General features: G+C 37.9%; 1 protein-coding gene across 2 annotated transcripts; it reads left to right on the plus strand.

The window, feature by feature from the left end:
* The first annotated feature begins 28 nt into the window (after positions 1-28).
* Positions 29-16,547, plus strand: LOC136244346 (protocadherin Fat 4-like). 2 transcript variants are annotated; one of them, XM_066035921.1, is made up of 8 exons: positions 29-155; positions 6,968-7,216; positions 8,704-9,275; positions 9,524-9,640; positions 9,690-9,806; positions 9,858-12,634; positions 12,688-12,843; positions 12,900-16,547. In XM_066035921.1, the coding sequence occupies exons 4-8, from the start codon at positions 9,610-9,612 to the stop codon at positions 16,356-16,358; spliced, it is 6,540 nt and encodes a 2,179-aa protein (XP_065891993.1). In that variant the 5' UTR covers positions 29-155; positions 6,968-7,216; positions 8,704-9,275; positions 9,524-9,609; the 3' UTR covers positions 16,359-16,547. The 2 variants fall into 2 exon arrangements, with proteins under 2 accessions (XP_065891993.1, XP_065891992.1); XM_066035920.1 differs by lacking the exon at positions 29-155 and adding an exon at positions 4,565-4,698.
* Positions 16,548-17,049: the final 502 nt, after the last annotated feature.

The following is a 17,049-nucleotide window of genomic DNA, read 5'->3' on the forward strand; positions in this document are numbered from 1 at the left end:
CAAACGTATACGTAGCCTAGCTAGTCTGTAGGGGAAAGAAGATTCGAAGCAGAAATGCTCGCTGAGTGAGGAGTCATCAGATGGTGGTTTCGAAAGTGAGACACAGAAACTAGAAGCCAGTAAGAATTTGCATCTTCATCTTGATCTTCATGTAGGTGGGTAAGCGCATCAGATGGTAGAGGACACCTAATTGTCCTTTATCTTATCATAATAGGCATCTGGCACAGGTGACTGACATTGTACTACGGCTGTAGTCTACGTGCGCGTTTAAGAGACTGGTTGGGGCGGCATGTACATGAGGCCATTCGATCCAAGCATAGGGGTTGGAGGGATTTTTTTCCTTACTTTGGCCCCTTTTCTGTTACACCTTATTCAGTCAGTAAAGTCAAGTCACTCGGTCTAAGTCCTTGTAGGTTAGGTAATCCTAAGGCTGCAGCACATGTTGCTGTCAGACCTTCAGTGCTGGTCACTGTAAAGTGCTAATAATAAATACTTTAGGTTTAAGGAAGAAAATCCATCCCTCCGGGAGGAAGACTGAGTGTGGCCCCGACTAGACATTGGGTGACCTGCAGTTCGAATCCTGGGGTTGGAGGGATTTTTTCCTTACTTTGGCCCCTTTTCTGTTACACCTTATTCAGTCAGTAAAGTCAAGTCACTCGGTCTAAGTCCTTGTAGGTTAGGTAATCCTAAGGCTGCAGCACATGTTGCTGTCAGACCTTCAGTGCTGGTCACTGTAAAGTGCTAATAATAAATACTTTAGGTTTAAGGAAGAAAATCCATCCCTCCGGGAGGAAGACTGAGTGTGGCCCCGACTAGACATTGGGTGACCTGCAGTTCGAATCCTGGGGCTGGAGGGATTTTTTCCTTACTTTGGCCCCTTTTCTGTTACACCTTATTCAGTCAGTAAAGTCAAGTCACTCGGTCTAAGTCCTTGTAGGTTAGGCAATCCTAAGGCTGCAGCACATGTTGCTGTCAGACCTTCAGTGCTGGTCACTGTAAAGTGCTAATAATAAAAATAATAAAAGATACTACATGGTGCTGATGGTGGGTGTAGTATCTATGATCCAAGAAAATTCCACCCGCATTCAGATTCTTTTCCCTCATGGTCATTCATTATTGCTGTCAACTGAACATTTTATTCCTTATTTATCCTGTGATTGCATAGCAATAACTAGTTTAACATTCGATCGCAAGGGGTAGTCACCTCCATACCGCCAATTAGATGCGCTCACGACCGGGATCAAGAAGCTTGATCGCCAAAATATTGCCTTTATCACTTGATTTCATCTTTCCAAGTGCCTTGATTCTTGATCGTCAACCATAAAAGCTTAGTAAATTCTCGTGTTGCCCAAAGTTAGCTTTGAAAGGTGCTTGATTGCCACTTTTGCGGATGCTTTGATCTCTTGATTCACTACAAAAGTACCCCTAGATCACTTGATTAAATCTTGATCCCGGTCGCAAGTGCATGCAATTGGTGGTATGGAGGTGACTACTCCTTGATTCAGAAATCCTATTTAGCTAGCTTTTCACTGTTCAGGTTCTTAGTTTGTTTCTACTGTACTCTTACCTGTATAGGTTAGTTATGAATTTTGAAGATAAGTGGAAATATCTATAATGGATAGTGAACCGCCTGCCCGCCCGCATGTATTTTTTTGAGGTCAATGAAATGGGAAACAAGGAATTTTCTTGGAGTGGCCTTTATTTTCTTGGAATGGCATTTATAGTCTAATACATTTTGGGAGTGTTTGCAAATCCGCAAAAAAAAATATATATATATATATGTATATATATTTTTTTAACAACATTACATTGAAAATGTTTAGGCTATACGGTATTTGTTTTCGTCTTGCAGTAGATTGTGTTGGTCCATCTGGAGTAGGACAAGCTCACATGAATTCATAATAGTATTGCAGGAACACTGGAAGAATTTCACATGAGCTAACAGTCTCTGTGCAAAAAGTTGATGATGAGGCACGATACGTATTTCAGTTCTACTTTGTTTGCTGTTTGCAACAGTGTGATTCCTAATTGAAAAAAATCCAGCTGTTATGGTGAAATGGGGGCTTATAGTGATGGTGTATGGTAATCACTGTTTTTACAGTAACAGTGATTTTAAATGACCGTAATAGGATCATTGATGTATGATCTGTTACTTCCAACAGTAGTATCACTGCATTTAATTAACTAGTGTTTCATAGTGTACGTGGGCTTCAATGCGTCATGACCTACCCCCTGATCTGCTATCACTAGGTTGGAGAATTTGGCAACCAAATATCTTAAACAGTACCTCGATGTGCTTCCAGAGTCATCCCATACTATCCTGGAGTGTGCTCTCCCAGTATTTTCTTAACTGTTCACTAGCAAACAGTTCAAGCTAATGGCCTATAATGAGCAACATTGTAGGATTCAACTGGTAGAGCTAACATGTCCGTTCAACACCACCGACCATCTGCAAACGGTTTGTGAGCACAAATCTAGCAAACCTTATTAATTTCAGGCCTAGGGTACAGAACGCTATACTCAACAATTGTGGTTGGCTGCTTGGGCCATTTTTTTTACTCCATCCATCAAAGCTTTGCAAGCTATAGAGTCTGCATTCGAGGTATTGTAATCGTGTGCTTTAAACATCCTAATGATGGTTTTCTCTCTTTAGGTTCAAAGCAAGTGTGTTTCTGAAGTAGTGCATCATACCATGTAGTGACTAAGCTAGCAAGTGATGCCATCCATGTTTTTTCCTCACTATGAGCAGTCAGCAAAATGCTTAACTAGAATGTGAATTACATTTAAGGTGATTCACATGGGACTATACGTGTGATATGCACAGTACAAACATGGCGAGGAAAGTATAAAAATAAACCAGAACATGACATACAAAATGAACACATAAAATTAAACAAGGACATAACTAAGTTACAATCAAGTATTCCATTAAGGACAATCATGTGCTAAGAAAATGCGTTGTGATGAAGTGATAGCAGCTTTGCTCAAGATAGACATTCCCTCACTAAGGAAACAAAACATGCACACACAAGTTACAACCACACTTGTGCAGACACAGGCAGAAACAATTGCAAACATGATGCACATACATACAAAAATAATTACAAATACAGATCCACTATCAGATGCATACCTGGTGACCAGGGCTGCTTCCTTCAGACTACCACATATGCAAAAAATACAAGCAAAATCTCTATTATATGCATTTTATATGCATTTAGCTACCTACAGTGATACTTTGCTGTAGTATATTGACAACATACATATCAGCACAGTAGCATAGCTAGAAGATGTTGATCGCAGGTTATCTGCTATGCACTTGGAACCAAGTATGACACCCAGCTTGTTTCTTAGCTAGGAAAGCTGTAGGTACCGTGTGAGTGGTTGATTTGCAACCACATTTTCTAGCATAACTTGTACACAACCAGAGTAAGGAAAAATACCAACATTTTTACTAGGGATTGGAATACAGTGTATGGCATTGATAAGCTACACACATTTTGTCACGTAAACATTTTATGTAAATGATCGTACAAAATATGCAGAGTTATTGCAATATCCGTATAAGCTATATAGAACATATAGTAACAACTCACTTGATGACAATGATGCTAACAGGAGTACTGAATATTAGCGGATAATGGACTTTGTACTTTGTTAAAGCAAACATGCTGTAGTAGAAACTAAAAGTGCTATGATGCATGTAGCACTAAAGTGTCATAGAAGTACCATACAAGAGTAAACCCTTACTTGTGAGATTGTTTAGTATTTGAAAATTGCTGTAATTTCTTAAAGTGCAGTGAATAATACAGAAAGAAACCAGATTCTTATGAACCCTCCATTTTGGTGCATGCTGCACGTTAAAGGTTCACAAAATGTTTCATCTCCCATTAGCACATCTCTTAAGATGATAATGACAAGAAGAGTTATACAAAAGACAGACACTTTCATGCAATAATCATTCATTAACTACTACTAGTTTCTTTTAAAAATAAATTATGCAGGATCACTAATACTACCACAAACGTGCAGTAAAGGATGTTAATCATTAACCAACATAAGTACGTCTTGCAATGCATTACTGCTGCTGTTTGTGATATAGTGCATGTGCATAAAAGTTACTTAATCCCAACTACTCAATTATACAAACCACTACTGTAACTGGGTTGTTTGAGTACATGCAGTAATCAGAAACTGCATGTGTTCAGATTCATGAGACCCCGGAATGCTAATTCATAGGGGTCCAACTTGCCTACCCTCCATTGCCTTTAGCATGTTGTGGGGCTAATAAACTGTTGACCTTTATGATCCTTATGATTCTTTACAGTGGTGTCAGTAACTATAGTTTGGCAATTATCTTGTACCTCCCATTATCACTGTCTCAGCATGGTCTTGAGGGTGCCCTTCAAAAATTACAAAACATTATGCCTTAATATCAATGTTGTCAAGTATCAAATAGTAGGGGAAAATAAAGGGGTTTCAGTGACTATAAAACTTTCCCTGCACAGTGACATAATTTATAAATATGTCATGTATACAACACTATTATATAAACTGCCATCTATGTAACTTTTGCTTGTGTGCAGTGATTTTCAACTTGGACTATTTGTATAATGTATTGCAGTGTAGTTGCAAGGGGTACAAATTATGCACATGTTGATGCTATGCTTACTAGTTTGTGGATGATCTTACTGTTGAGTGAGTTGATGCATATTTTAGAGGTATTGCAATGGTTCAATTGCAACTTAAAGGCTGTGGCATAATTGGAAATGCAAACACATAAGAGACTACAGTATGCTAGCAGGGACTGATCCAGAGGGGGTGGATGGGGTGGCTAGCCACCCACCATGCATGGCCTTGCAGCCACTCAGATTTGCATTATTGAATAATGCCAAATATTACTGATCATGAACACTCTTTCGTTATAATCAATATAAACTAAATCCCTGCATTGCATCAGATTCCAATGCTAGCTGGCTATAACCTTACAGTAATTCACCCTAAGATGTGGAATAATGCGACTGCCCCAAACTTTTAAGTTGGCTAAGTAGTGAAAAACATACTGAGAATATTATAGCTGTAACCTTTAAGGTGATGTTTCTTCTTGTGGGGCATGTCATTAGTAGGAGATGATAGTTCACATTTAGTTATTCAATGGAGTAAATCTAAACTATCATCTCCTACATATCGCATATGACAGAGGAATGTGCAGTATGTGCACAGGAGTTACAGATGTATTACACTTTGTCTTAACCATACATTAAATTAGGCCAGGCAAACTTGATTACTAGTTTCTCATCCACAAAAATCAGTTCAGATTTCCATGTGGGTGGGAGGTCATTTTTCATTATTCATTAGTAAAGAAAATACTCCAAATCAAGCTGTCTGGTATATAACTAAAACCTTTTAAGAACTATTTCTTACGTATTAGCTACCACCTTTTCTGAGGTGCAAGTGACATTTGCTGTGCTGTAAAATGATAACCAGCCTTCCTAACATCAAAATACGTGTGCACGTGATTGATAACAGCAATAATGAAATTAGAGGCAGTGGGGTAGGGATGTGGGTGGGGATGAGAAACAATTAATCAAGTTTGCCAGGCCTTATTATGTTCACAAGGGCATGCTACTAACTATGTGCTGCACTATACTAGCTATAGATGATAATATTGTCAGTCCTTCCTCCCTGATGTAACTACCAAGACATTCAATACTCTCATCTTAAAATCTGGGCCAGCCACCTACCTTGGTTTATTTCTGGATCAGTGTCTGCATCTCCTACTGGTATATGTGCACAGGTGAAAATTAGTAAAATTTTAAAGTTGGTTAAGTAGTGAAAAGCATACAGGGAATATTATAGCTATAACTTTTAAGGAAATGTTTATACCATTAGGAACATGTGATCAGTAGGAGATGATATAGTTCACATTAAGCTATTTAATGGAGCAAACCTAAGCTATCATCTCCTAGTGACTCCTACATATCACATACAAGAGAGGAATGTGTAGTATGTACACATGCAGGTGTTACAGAATGATGTATTGTTCTAACCATTAGTGTTAACTCATGATCAGACATTATATGTGCATAAGAGCACAGTGCACATGCTACTGTGCATGCGCTTCACTGTACAAGCCAGACAATAACAGTGTCTGCTCTTCCCTGATGTAAATAATAAGACATTCAGGACTCTCAACTTAAAATCTGGGCTAGGCTGGGTAGCCACCCACCTTTATTTATTTCTGGATCAGTGCCTGGCTAGGCTGGCTTTGCTGTCAATACCATTTAAAAGTGTTTTAGGTAAATGTACACAATCAGTATACAGACTCAAACTTAAAGTTTACAACACACACATAGTGTCAGGAGGACATAACATAGTGCATGCAAGCATGTGTGAAACCTATAATAGTTTAACCCATTATTATTAATGAAAGTACATGGTCTAGACTTCACACACAATGCTATTAGCTGAGCTTGCATTTTGTAAGTAGAGAACTTGTTAACCCCCAGAAACAATGACCTCATGTGGGGAATTACAGGAATTCAGTTTCAATTCGTAACCACAAGACCACAACCACAGCTGTGAAATAAAAATCTCAAACCACTGCCATAGTTTCATTATGGATACCAGAACATCCAAAATATAGCTCTATATAATTATGGTGTCAGTGTATAATGAGTACCTAATCTTGTTGCTCACTTACACTCTTACAGTGATCTGAAAAATTTTAACATGTAGTATATACATTTTGAATTTTTGATCCTAATATAATGAAATCTAATAATTATTATTTCAATCAAATGTACCATGGGCAATGAAATCGCGCAAATCAATCATGAATCTTGGGATTTGACATTCAATCCATACTCAAAAATTACTTGTTCATTTTTCATCTCCTTGATATATATGTATACATAATATATACATATCAGTATGATTGTGGAACTATTTTACTTGTAATTGATAGGTCCATTTGTTAGCTGCCAAACAGATCCCAATGAAATTGAAGCTTCTTTACTCTTTGTCAGCACCACTGATATCCGCAGGGTAAACTTTGATGGAACTGGGCATCGAATCATTGTCACAGGACTATCCAATGGTGTTGCAATTGATTTTGACTACTCTAATGACAGGATCTACTGGTCAGATGTGAATTATGGCCACATTAGAAGTGCTCCTCTATCTACTGGATCTCCTATTATCACCCTAATATCAGGTATGGTGTAGTATTGTCAAGGGTTCATATTCATAATATAAAGTAGTAAGAGAGAGTGTCCAAAAGGAGTACATTCCAGCAAATACACTGAGTAAGATGGAATATCAATTCCTTGGTTTGTACAAAGGTTTCACCATCTCAACACATATCAACACTTGCCTTCCACCAGTAAATGTATCAGTTGGATCAAAAATTTCAAAAGTCTAATTTTACTGAGTGTGTTTGTACAGGTTATATTGGCAGTTTGACACTCTTCCTTAGTACTGTATATTATAAACTCTTGGTATTGTGAATCACATTAGTATAAAGTTCTATGTTTATCCACTTCTTTCTTCATCATGTTACTTCCTCAGCAGTAAATGGTGCATATCTACATAGCACTTTAGTGAAATTGTGCAGCTATTATATATTTTGAAGTTTTGAAAATTGCTTCCTGCTTTTGGTTGTTTTCTAAACTGAGCACTTTGTTTTGAGCAACATTTGTTTATTCTGCTAGCCTTTTTGTGGACCTTTTTCCCTCTCCATGTAGTTTTCATGCTACCTTCTTTCTCCCCACTGTGTGTTTATCTTTTCAAATACTAACATTTTCTTTCTTATAACAAGGTTTTGCATGTGCAATAACACTGAGTAATACATTGCTGTTTTTAAGGAAGCTGATGATAAAGAGGTAGGATGTAGGATATGCAAGCATGAGCATAGGTACATATCACTTAGTAGGTTATACTGCATGGCTAAACGTATTGAAAATAGATGTGCTGTAGAATGCCATGCTTTGTCTATAGCCAGATGCCTATACCAAACACTACAATAGCTTCACAATTTAATGCTTAGCTTTTGTCACAAAGTTAAGCACACTGAGTGAAGAAGTGTTACTAGGGCAATGAAGTCCTGCATGTAGTACAAATATCAGTGCTAGTTTATATGTAATACTATACAGCTGTATGTGTCTGTCTGTCTGTTTGTTTGTTTGTATTCTTTATTCATCATTTCCTTGACACCCAGCATGCACATTGACATGAACATTAAATAGTGTTAAATAAGTATATGTATACTGAACTTAACACCAAAATGTTTGCTATATCAGCAGCCATGAAAGCAGTCTGGAGAAGGGGAGAGGAATGTGCTCACTTTCCACCTGTACTCATCCTCAAATCGCTTGTAAGAAATATTTCATATACTCCAATAGAACAGTCATTGCATGCACTCAGTTATAGAAAGTTTTCACAAGTGTTTCCTATTTACAAACTTATTTAGGAGACTAATGACATGTTACTGCAAATGCTAGTTTTTATACTGAGAATTGGCTGTGGATGCCATTATATGCCTATATATTGGCTGTGCCCCCAGACCCCCTGCTGATATTTAGCTACTGCCCTTCCTCTCTCCAAACTCTGGATCCACCCCTGGATGTATGTTTATTCCAAGTTACTCCATTGCACATTAACAAACAATGTATTACATACACTACACACATGATTTCACTGTAGGACTGGATGTTCCAGATGGTCTAGCTATTGACTGGATCAACAACAAAATGTACTGGACTGATACTGGGAGAAACAGATTAGAACAATCTGATCTCAGTGGAAATTTTCGTAGGACACTTATTAGCAGTTCTTTAGATGAGCCCAGAGGAATAGCATTGGATCCTCACAATAATGCTTTGTACATGACAGAGTGGGGTTACTACCCTCGTATTGAAAAAATGCATTTGGATGGCAGCAACCGACGATACATAGTTACACAAAACTTGGTGTGGCCAAATGCTGTAACTGTTGACTATTTTGAACCTACCTTGTTCTGGGCAGATGCTTGGACCGACATTGTAAGAAGAGGAGACCTGAATGGAAATAATGTTGTAACTTTATTAAGTGGCTCTTCTACCATCCATATGCTTTAACTCAGTTTGGTGAACGTATATACTGGAGTGACTGGACTCAACATTCCATTGAAGGAGTAAGCAAACACACTCCAGGACTGGATCATGTCAGCATAACTGGTGGATTTTTAAGGCCTACAGGAGTACATGCTGTTCACCCTCACCGGCAAGGAGGAGAATGTAAGTCTACATATTATCGTCTACCAATTTTAAAACGATCACTGCTATCACATTTACTTTCTGACTACAGTTGAACTTGCATACAGTGGGCAACTTGTAACAAGTGCCTTGAGTGCCTTGTTTAATTTCAATCAGTTTATGAAATACAGCTACCAGCACTGCTATGGTTTCAAGTATCCATATAAAATGTTCCATATACAGAAATGTCACCAAAATATCTAATTGTTTGATGCATCTTTCTTTTGCAGCACTGTGTTTGCTCAACAATGGAGGATGTCAACACAGATGTGTGGAGTCATTCTACAGTCATTATTGTGCATGTAATGCTGGGTACATGCTTAACTCAGATCAAGAAACTTGTTCAGGTATACATTTCATATTACAAGCAGCCACCACTATTGCTTCTCTTACCAGACATTAATGAGTGTTCATCCGGTAATGGAGGCTGCTCTCAAATATGTACCAACACTGTGGGAAGTTATCAGTGTAGGTGTATTACTGGGTTCACCCTGAGCTCACGTACATGCATTGGTAAGTGTCTTATAATATGGTATTGTATTTAGTGTAGCTGTATAACAACAGACCAGAATGAATGTTCAAACAATAATGGAGGATGTGCACAAACATGTCAGAACACAGTTGGGTCGTATTACTGCACTTGTCAGGCTGGATACAACCTCAATTCCAACCTTCATACTTGTGATGATATTAATGAGTGTGTGATGGGTCATCCATGTCCAGGAGAATGTGTTAACACTATTGGATCATTTCAGTGTAGATGTTCAGGTGGACAAACTTACGATCCGATTACTAACAGATGTATTTCTCCAGATTACTGTGCCAGCAATCCTTGCCAGTATCGATGTGTCAGTGGCTCTACCTATCAGTGTTATTGCATGTCTGGGTATGTTCTAGCTCCAGATGGTCGTAGCTGCAATGATATTAATGAGTGTCAGTCAAATAATGGAGGTTGTAGTCAGGTATGTGTGAACCAACCCGGCTCTTATCAGTGTTCCTGTAACACTGGGTACACACTTGATGGTAACAGTCGCACTTGTAGTCGCATACAATGTCCAAGTCCACCAACAATTAGTGGATTCACATTTACTTGTTCAGCACCTCATTATGTTGGGGACTCCTGTAATATAACATGTACAGAAGGTGATGCTGATCTTTCCGGAAGTGATACCATAAGTTGCTTATCTACTGGATACTGGGAGGCTGCTAGTGCTGCGTGTACTATTCCATTACCTAATGAGGCACCAACAAGTGTAATGTTATCTGCTAGTAGTGTATTAGAAAATGTTCCTGTAGACACTGCCATTGGTACCTTTATTGTGACTGATCGCAATCTTGACCAAACCCACACCATTGCTTTAGTAGATAGTGCTGGAGGAAAGTTTAGAATAGAAAACAGAAATTTAGTTGTTAATGGGGAGCTAAACTATGAAGCAGCTAGATCTTATACAATCAGAGTACTAGTAACAGATAACGGTAGTCCACAAATGAGTGCAACATTTAGTCTCACTGTTCACATTCTCAATGAAAATGAACCACCATCAACTGTTACCATATCAAATAACATTATAGCAGAAGATACCTCTATTAACACTGTGATAGGGTCATTGCAGTCTACTGATCCTGATGTAGGCCAAAGTGTTAGGTTTAATCTGTTAACCACAGGTGGGGGTAAGTTTGCATTGAATAGTAATTCCCAACTAATTGTAGCATCAAGTTTGAACTATGAACGTCAGTCTCAATACTTGCTAAGTGTTCAAGTTTCTGATTCAGCTTCGCCATCTTTGAGTACCATTAGTACAATAACTATAACAGTACAAGACCGCAATGATGCACCAACTAACATTAGTCCATTGTTTTTATCAATTCGAGAAAATCCTACTATTGGACAAACACTGACAACCTTTACAGTTGAAGATGAAGATCCTAGTGGCACTCACTCAGTAGCCTTAACTCCCAGCTATGGCTTAGTGGTTAATAATCTTCAATTAATTGTTAGTGATCCGAGCATGTTAAACTATGAAGCTTACCCTAGTCACAGTGTCACAATTTCCATGAGGGTAACTAATGGTAGATTTAGCCTTACTAGACAACTATCCATTCAACTTGCAGATACCAATGAAGCTCCTACAGGAATTTCACTATCATCTTCTTCAGTACATGAGCACAGCTCATTAGATAGTGTAATAGGAAACTTAATGGCTAATGATCCAGACCTTAATGACACACATGTGTTCACATTGTTGTCAGGCGTGCATAGTAACTTAGTAAGAATTGAGGGAATCTCTCTACTCGTTAACAATGATATTGATCATGAAACATTTTCTTCATTTTCCATTATGATAAGAGTGGCAGATAAAGGTTCACTCACTTTTACCCAAACTCTAACTATTTCTGTCATTAATGAAAATGAAGCACCAGATAACTTTTCCTTCACCCCAAGTTCAACATACACTTGTTCTCCAGCTAGAGCTAATTCAGGCTGTGTACCAGAGAACACACCACCTCCTCAGACAATTGGTCAACTATCTGCCACTGATCCTGATGGTGATGCTATCTCATATACTTTGAGAGATTATATAGGAGTTTCCTCATACTTTGGTGTAGATCAGTCATCTAATCCTCCCCTATTATTGCTGTCTGGTGACACACTTAATTATGAAACAAGTGTATATGGGAGTCACATTGTCCTTGGCATTGAGATTGCTGATACAAATGGACACTCTTCCACACATACTGTACTAATTGAACTATTGAATGTCAATGATCCACCCACTACAATAACACTGTCTAATTCCGTGATTAGTGAAGATGCTCCAGTTGGTCAAATTATTGGATCTCTTGAAGGAATGGATGAAGATGATGGTGACCAACTAACATACAGGTTGGATTACAATCCTAGTGGACTGTTTGGTATAGACGAAAATCACTTGGTAGTTGCACAACCTTTAAATCACGAGAGTGTAATGAACATACACAACATCAGTATCATTTGTAGTGATGGAATGGCTGAAAGTAATCCAATTTGGTTTGTAATTGAAATCAGTGATGCTGCTGAACCCCCAATCAACATAACACTAGACAGTAATACAATACCAGAGAACAGTCCATTGCATACTACAATTGGTATTGTTACAGCCTATGATATGGATGTTGGTGAGACTCTAACATATCAACTAGATGATAATGCAAGAGGGAAGTTTATACTTGTACAAAGTGGAGGTAACCAAGTCCTACAGTCACTTGTAAGCTTTAACTATGAAGAGGAAAATGCATACAACATCATAGTGAGAGTAACTGATAGTACTAACCATTTTAAACTACAGATATTCAGTATTCAGGTAAATAACTTAACTCATAATTTAGTAAATGTTTTGAATTCCTTATTGTATAGGTTGTTGATGTTGATGAGCCTCCAGAGAATATCGTACTGCATTACAATCCAGTACGTGAAGGATTAAGTGATATCATTGTTGGAATCCTTACTGCTGATGATCCCGAAGGAAGACCACTGACTTTTCAGGTCAATGATCCATCAAACAAGTTTACGGTAAGCATTATAGTTACTATTAATTGTATACTAATGTATCAATTGTTCACTTCTAGCTGACTCATATTGCTCACAATGACACTTATACACTGAGACTGATTGGTGCACTGAACTATGAAGAATCTCAAGTTCACACCATTACACTTAGTGTCACTGATAACACAACTACACCGGTTACACGACGTATAGATATAACAGTTGTGGATCAGAATGAACCACCTACTGATATTATAATTGACAATTTGATGGTAGAGGAAAATGTAGCAAATGGTACCATGGTGGGGTCTATCTCTGTGGTTGACCCTGATGCAACAGAACAGTTCTCTTGTGTTCTTCTTGATAATAATAATGGATTATTTAGCATAGAAGGACTTGTGTTAGTTGTGACTGGTACAATTAATTTTGAACAGCATTCATTACATAGTGTCACTGTAGAATGTTCAGATAAGGGACAACTGTTTTACACAAAGGTGTTCAGTTTGAATGTCTTGAACATCAATGATGTTCCTACTGGTATTGAATCTAACACTGGATTATTTGAAGTAGCTGAAAGTATGCCACCATCAACACGAGTGGCAAATCTTGACACCATTGACGAAGATGTTGGGGACACTTTTACATATCTAATTCTTGACAACACCGACAAGTTTAGCATCTCTGGAAATGAATTGCAAACAGTAATTCCACTAAACTTTGAAGAAGAATCATTGTATCAGGTGTCGATTCAAAGTATTGACTCTGAAGGTGATAGTATCACTGTTACTATTAATATTCAAGTGACAGATTTAAATGATGCACCAAGTGATGTCTTCTTTGTCACTGCCCCAGTTGTCCCTGAAGATGCTGCTATTAATACAACCATTGGTAGGTTGGAGGTTATCGATGAGGACATTGCAGACAGCCACACCTTTGATACATCTGGTGTATCAGACAATTTCTGGGTAGATCAACAAGGTGTTGTCTACACTATGTCAACACTTGATTTTGAGGAATCACCAACGCTGTTATTTGATGTTGTGGCTTATGACAGTGGTGATTTAAATAGGCTGAAAACTTTGACAATAACCATCAGTGATGTTAATGAAGCACCATATGAAATTCTTTTATCCACATATGAAACTGCAGAAAATCAACCAGCAGGTAATTTTGTAGCTACTGTCACTGTGGAAGATCATGACTACAATGAAACTTTCCAATGTCAGTTGACTCAGCCATCACCATATTATTTTGGAATAGTGAACACTGCAACAGACATCACTCTGATCACTTCCAACTCTACCATCAACTATGAAGCAACCGGATCATTTTTGATAACACTTGACTGTTATGATCATGGTGGACTAGTGTACAGTAAAGACATTGAAGTCACTATAACTGATAATAATGATCCTCCAACTGAAATAAGATTTGTTAATGCTCTGTATACTATCCCAGATGGACAGATGGAAATGTTACTGACTGTTCCAGAGGTAGAGATCCATGAAAATACTGGTTCAGGTCAAGCAGTTACAGAAATCACAGTGACAGATGAGGATGTGAATCAAAGGCATACATGTGAAATTATTAATATCACTTACCCTAATTCCTTTACCATAACATCTACTGGACTCACTCTCCAAACTAATGGATCAATAGACTTTGAGGAAATAGATAGGATATACATAGAAATCAGGTGTTCTGATGGCTTTGAAAGTATCACTGCTCCACTATGGGTTGATATTATTAATGTTAATGAACCTATTAGTGGTATTAGTTTAGTGCCTAATGTTGTGACCGAAAATTCTCCATCTGGTACACCTGTGGGTGTGTTCAACTTTGTGGACCCTGATGGTGACAGTACTGCAGTGCATATATTTACTTTAAGTTCAGCAAGTGCTCCTTTTGTTATTGGTCGTAACTCTTCACATTGGTATCTGTCTGTAAGCAGGCAATCAATTAACTATGAAGCATTGTCATCATTTACCCTTAGCATTTCTATATTGGAAGTCAATCCAGAAGGAAATTTCTCATATGCCTACAATGTTGAAGTGGAAGTAGAAGACATTAATGAGTCACCAAATGGGTTAACATTTCATGATGGCTACACTTCTGTTGTTGTACCTAGCGACACACATCCTGGGATTGTTGTTGAGACTTTTACTGTGATAGATGAAGACCACAATGACTTCCATATCATAACTGTTATTGGTGGAGATGCTGATTTATTCTTTGAAATATCAGGCCAGAATCTAATATTGGTTGAAGTATTAACACCTGGAGCTTACAGTCTATTTCTTAATGTGATGGCTACTGATTCAGGTAATTTAACAATCACCCAACATTTTAGTATCTCCATTATTGACATGTCAACTTGCAACACAAGCAATCCCTGTGATGAACATGCATTTTGCTTCATATATCAACCGGGACAGGCTTCATGTGTGTGTGAACTTGGCTACTCAGGAGATGGATATTCTTGTGTTGACATAGATTATTGTGAAAGCAGTCCATGTCACCCTATCAACACCATTGGGAGATGCAAAGATGGAGAAGGAGGTATTGATAACTACACGTGTGACTGTGTACCGGGATATGATCCTCCCAATTGTTTTAATGAGACCAATGAATGTGCCGATATGCCTTGTGATCCACTTGGAACATCTAGATGTATTGATCTGTTTAATGACTTCAACTGCACTTGCCGTAAAGGCTTTTTTGGAAAGAGATGTGAAAACATTACTGATAACTGTGAAAGTATGCCATGTAAGAACAATGGGACCTGTTATAATCAACCTGGTGGGTTTACTTGTGCCTGCCCACTACCATTCTTTGGTGACCTTTGTGAAAAAGACACAACTGTCTGTGACAAAGAGAGTCCTTGTCCATTTAATGGAGAATGTCAGACTATAACAGACACTTGTGTGTGTAGCCCTCCATACTTCCACAACTGTCAACATTGTGGAGTTGGTTGCTTTTGGGATAACAAAACAAATGAATGTGTTGACTTTGATGAGTGTGCCAATAACTCTCACCCATGTGGTGACAACACATCTCTGACTTGTGTCAATTTTATTGACAGACCGTGCACATTTTGTTGTATAGAAAAGAATGGCAAGATAGCATTTTGTGGTCCAACTGAATATAGTCTAATCTCTCAACAAGATAACCCATCAGATATTAACATGCTGGTTATAGTAGCTTCCATCACTGTAGTAGTGGCTGTTATTATGATTATACTGATAATCTTGCTGGTACGATGCTGTATCAAAAACCGTCGATTGAAATCGAAAGTCATCAAACTTCTTGATGAACCATATAATGTAAGTGAGGATGCTGTTACTGAATCTTCAAGGCATGCAAATCCACTTTACAATGACCCATTTGTATCCATACGAACAGATGTTGCTGACCCTGTGATGACACAACCAGGCAATCGAGGCTCTCTTGCATCTAATGTTAGTGGAATCAGTTACAGCAGCAAAAACTCACTAGTAATTGAAAACCCTCTCTTTACTACTACTACTACTACTTGTTGATGGTTATGGAGTAAAATGACCATAGCAAGCTCTGACTCAATGCAGTTATTTTAATATAATGCAAGTTCATGTGCTATAGTCATTGTTTTCCATTTCTGTGTCAAATATACTTTGTAAGTTAATCTGCATATACAGTGTTCGTGTTCATTGCATATTCAGCAGTGATCCTAGGACCATAACATCCTAAAACCAGCATGGTATAGTAATTTCATATATGCATAAGCCATGAACTATCCTGGAAATATTTTCATATAGTTGTATATAGCACACAATAATACCAACAGAAGTCCACATCTTTACAATAAGTATCTTCAAAGTCTTATAGCAAGCACAGGTGCAGTCCATATGTATTAAACAACTACTACAATTATACGTATATAAAATTGCAGTTATCTGCATTCCATTTAAATGGAAGATGATTATCTTATCAACCAGTTGAAGTGGTTTTTGTGCTAAACTATGCACTTGTTTGTTCTGTATGCTCAGTACATTTCTTCTAAAATTGCAATTGTACTTAACGTTCAAACTTTGTTGGTGATTATCTACGGTGTGCAAAGCTAGGATAAGCCACGGTACCAAAAAGTGTTTAAGTGTTTACCTGCATGTATGCTAAGATATAAGTATATGTCAGTAGCTAACTACAGACACCTCAACTCTTGTATATTATGTGTAACACATATCAGGAAATCAC

Source organism: Dysidea avara, chromosome 14, assembly GCF_963678975.1.
Source record: "Dysidea avara chromosome 14, odDysAvar1.4, whole genome shotgun sequence".
In the NCBI taxonomy this organism is placed as follows: domain Eukaryota; kingdom Metazoa; phylum Porifera; class Demospongiae; order Dictyoceratida; family Dysideidae; genus Dysidea; species Dysidea avara.

What these genes read in the sequence shown, in the direction of transcription:
- LOC136244346 (XM_066035921.1), top strand. Translation starts at nt 9,610, where the DNA reads ATGCTTAACTCAGATCAAGAAACTTGTTCAG. An exon ending in AGATCAAGAAACTTGTTCAG is followed by an intron (nt 9,641 to 9,689) that starts GTATACATTTCA and finishes TTCTCTTACCAG; the next exon opens with ACATTAATGAGTGTTCATCC. An exon ending in ATCCATCAAACAAGTTTACG is followed by an intron (nt 12,844 to 12,899) that starts GTAAGCATTATA and finishes GTTCACTTCTAG; the next exon opens with CTGACTCATATTGCTCACAA.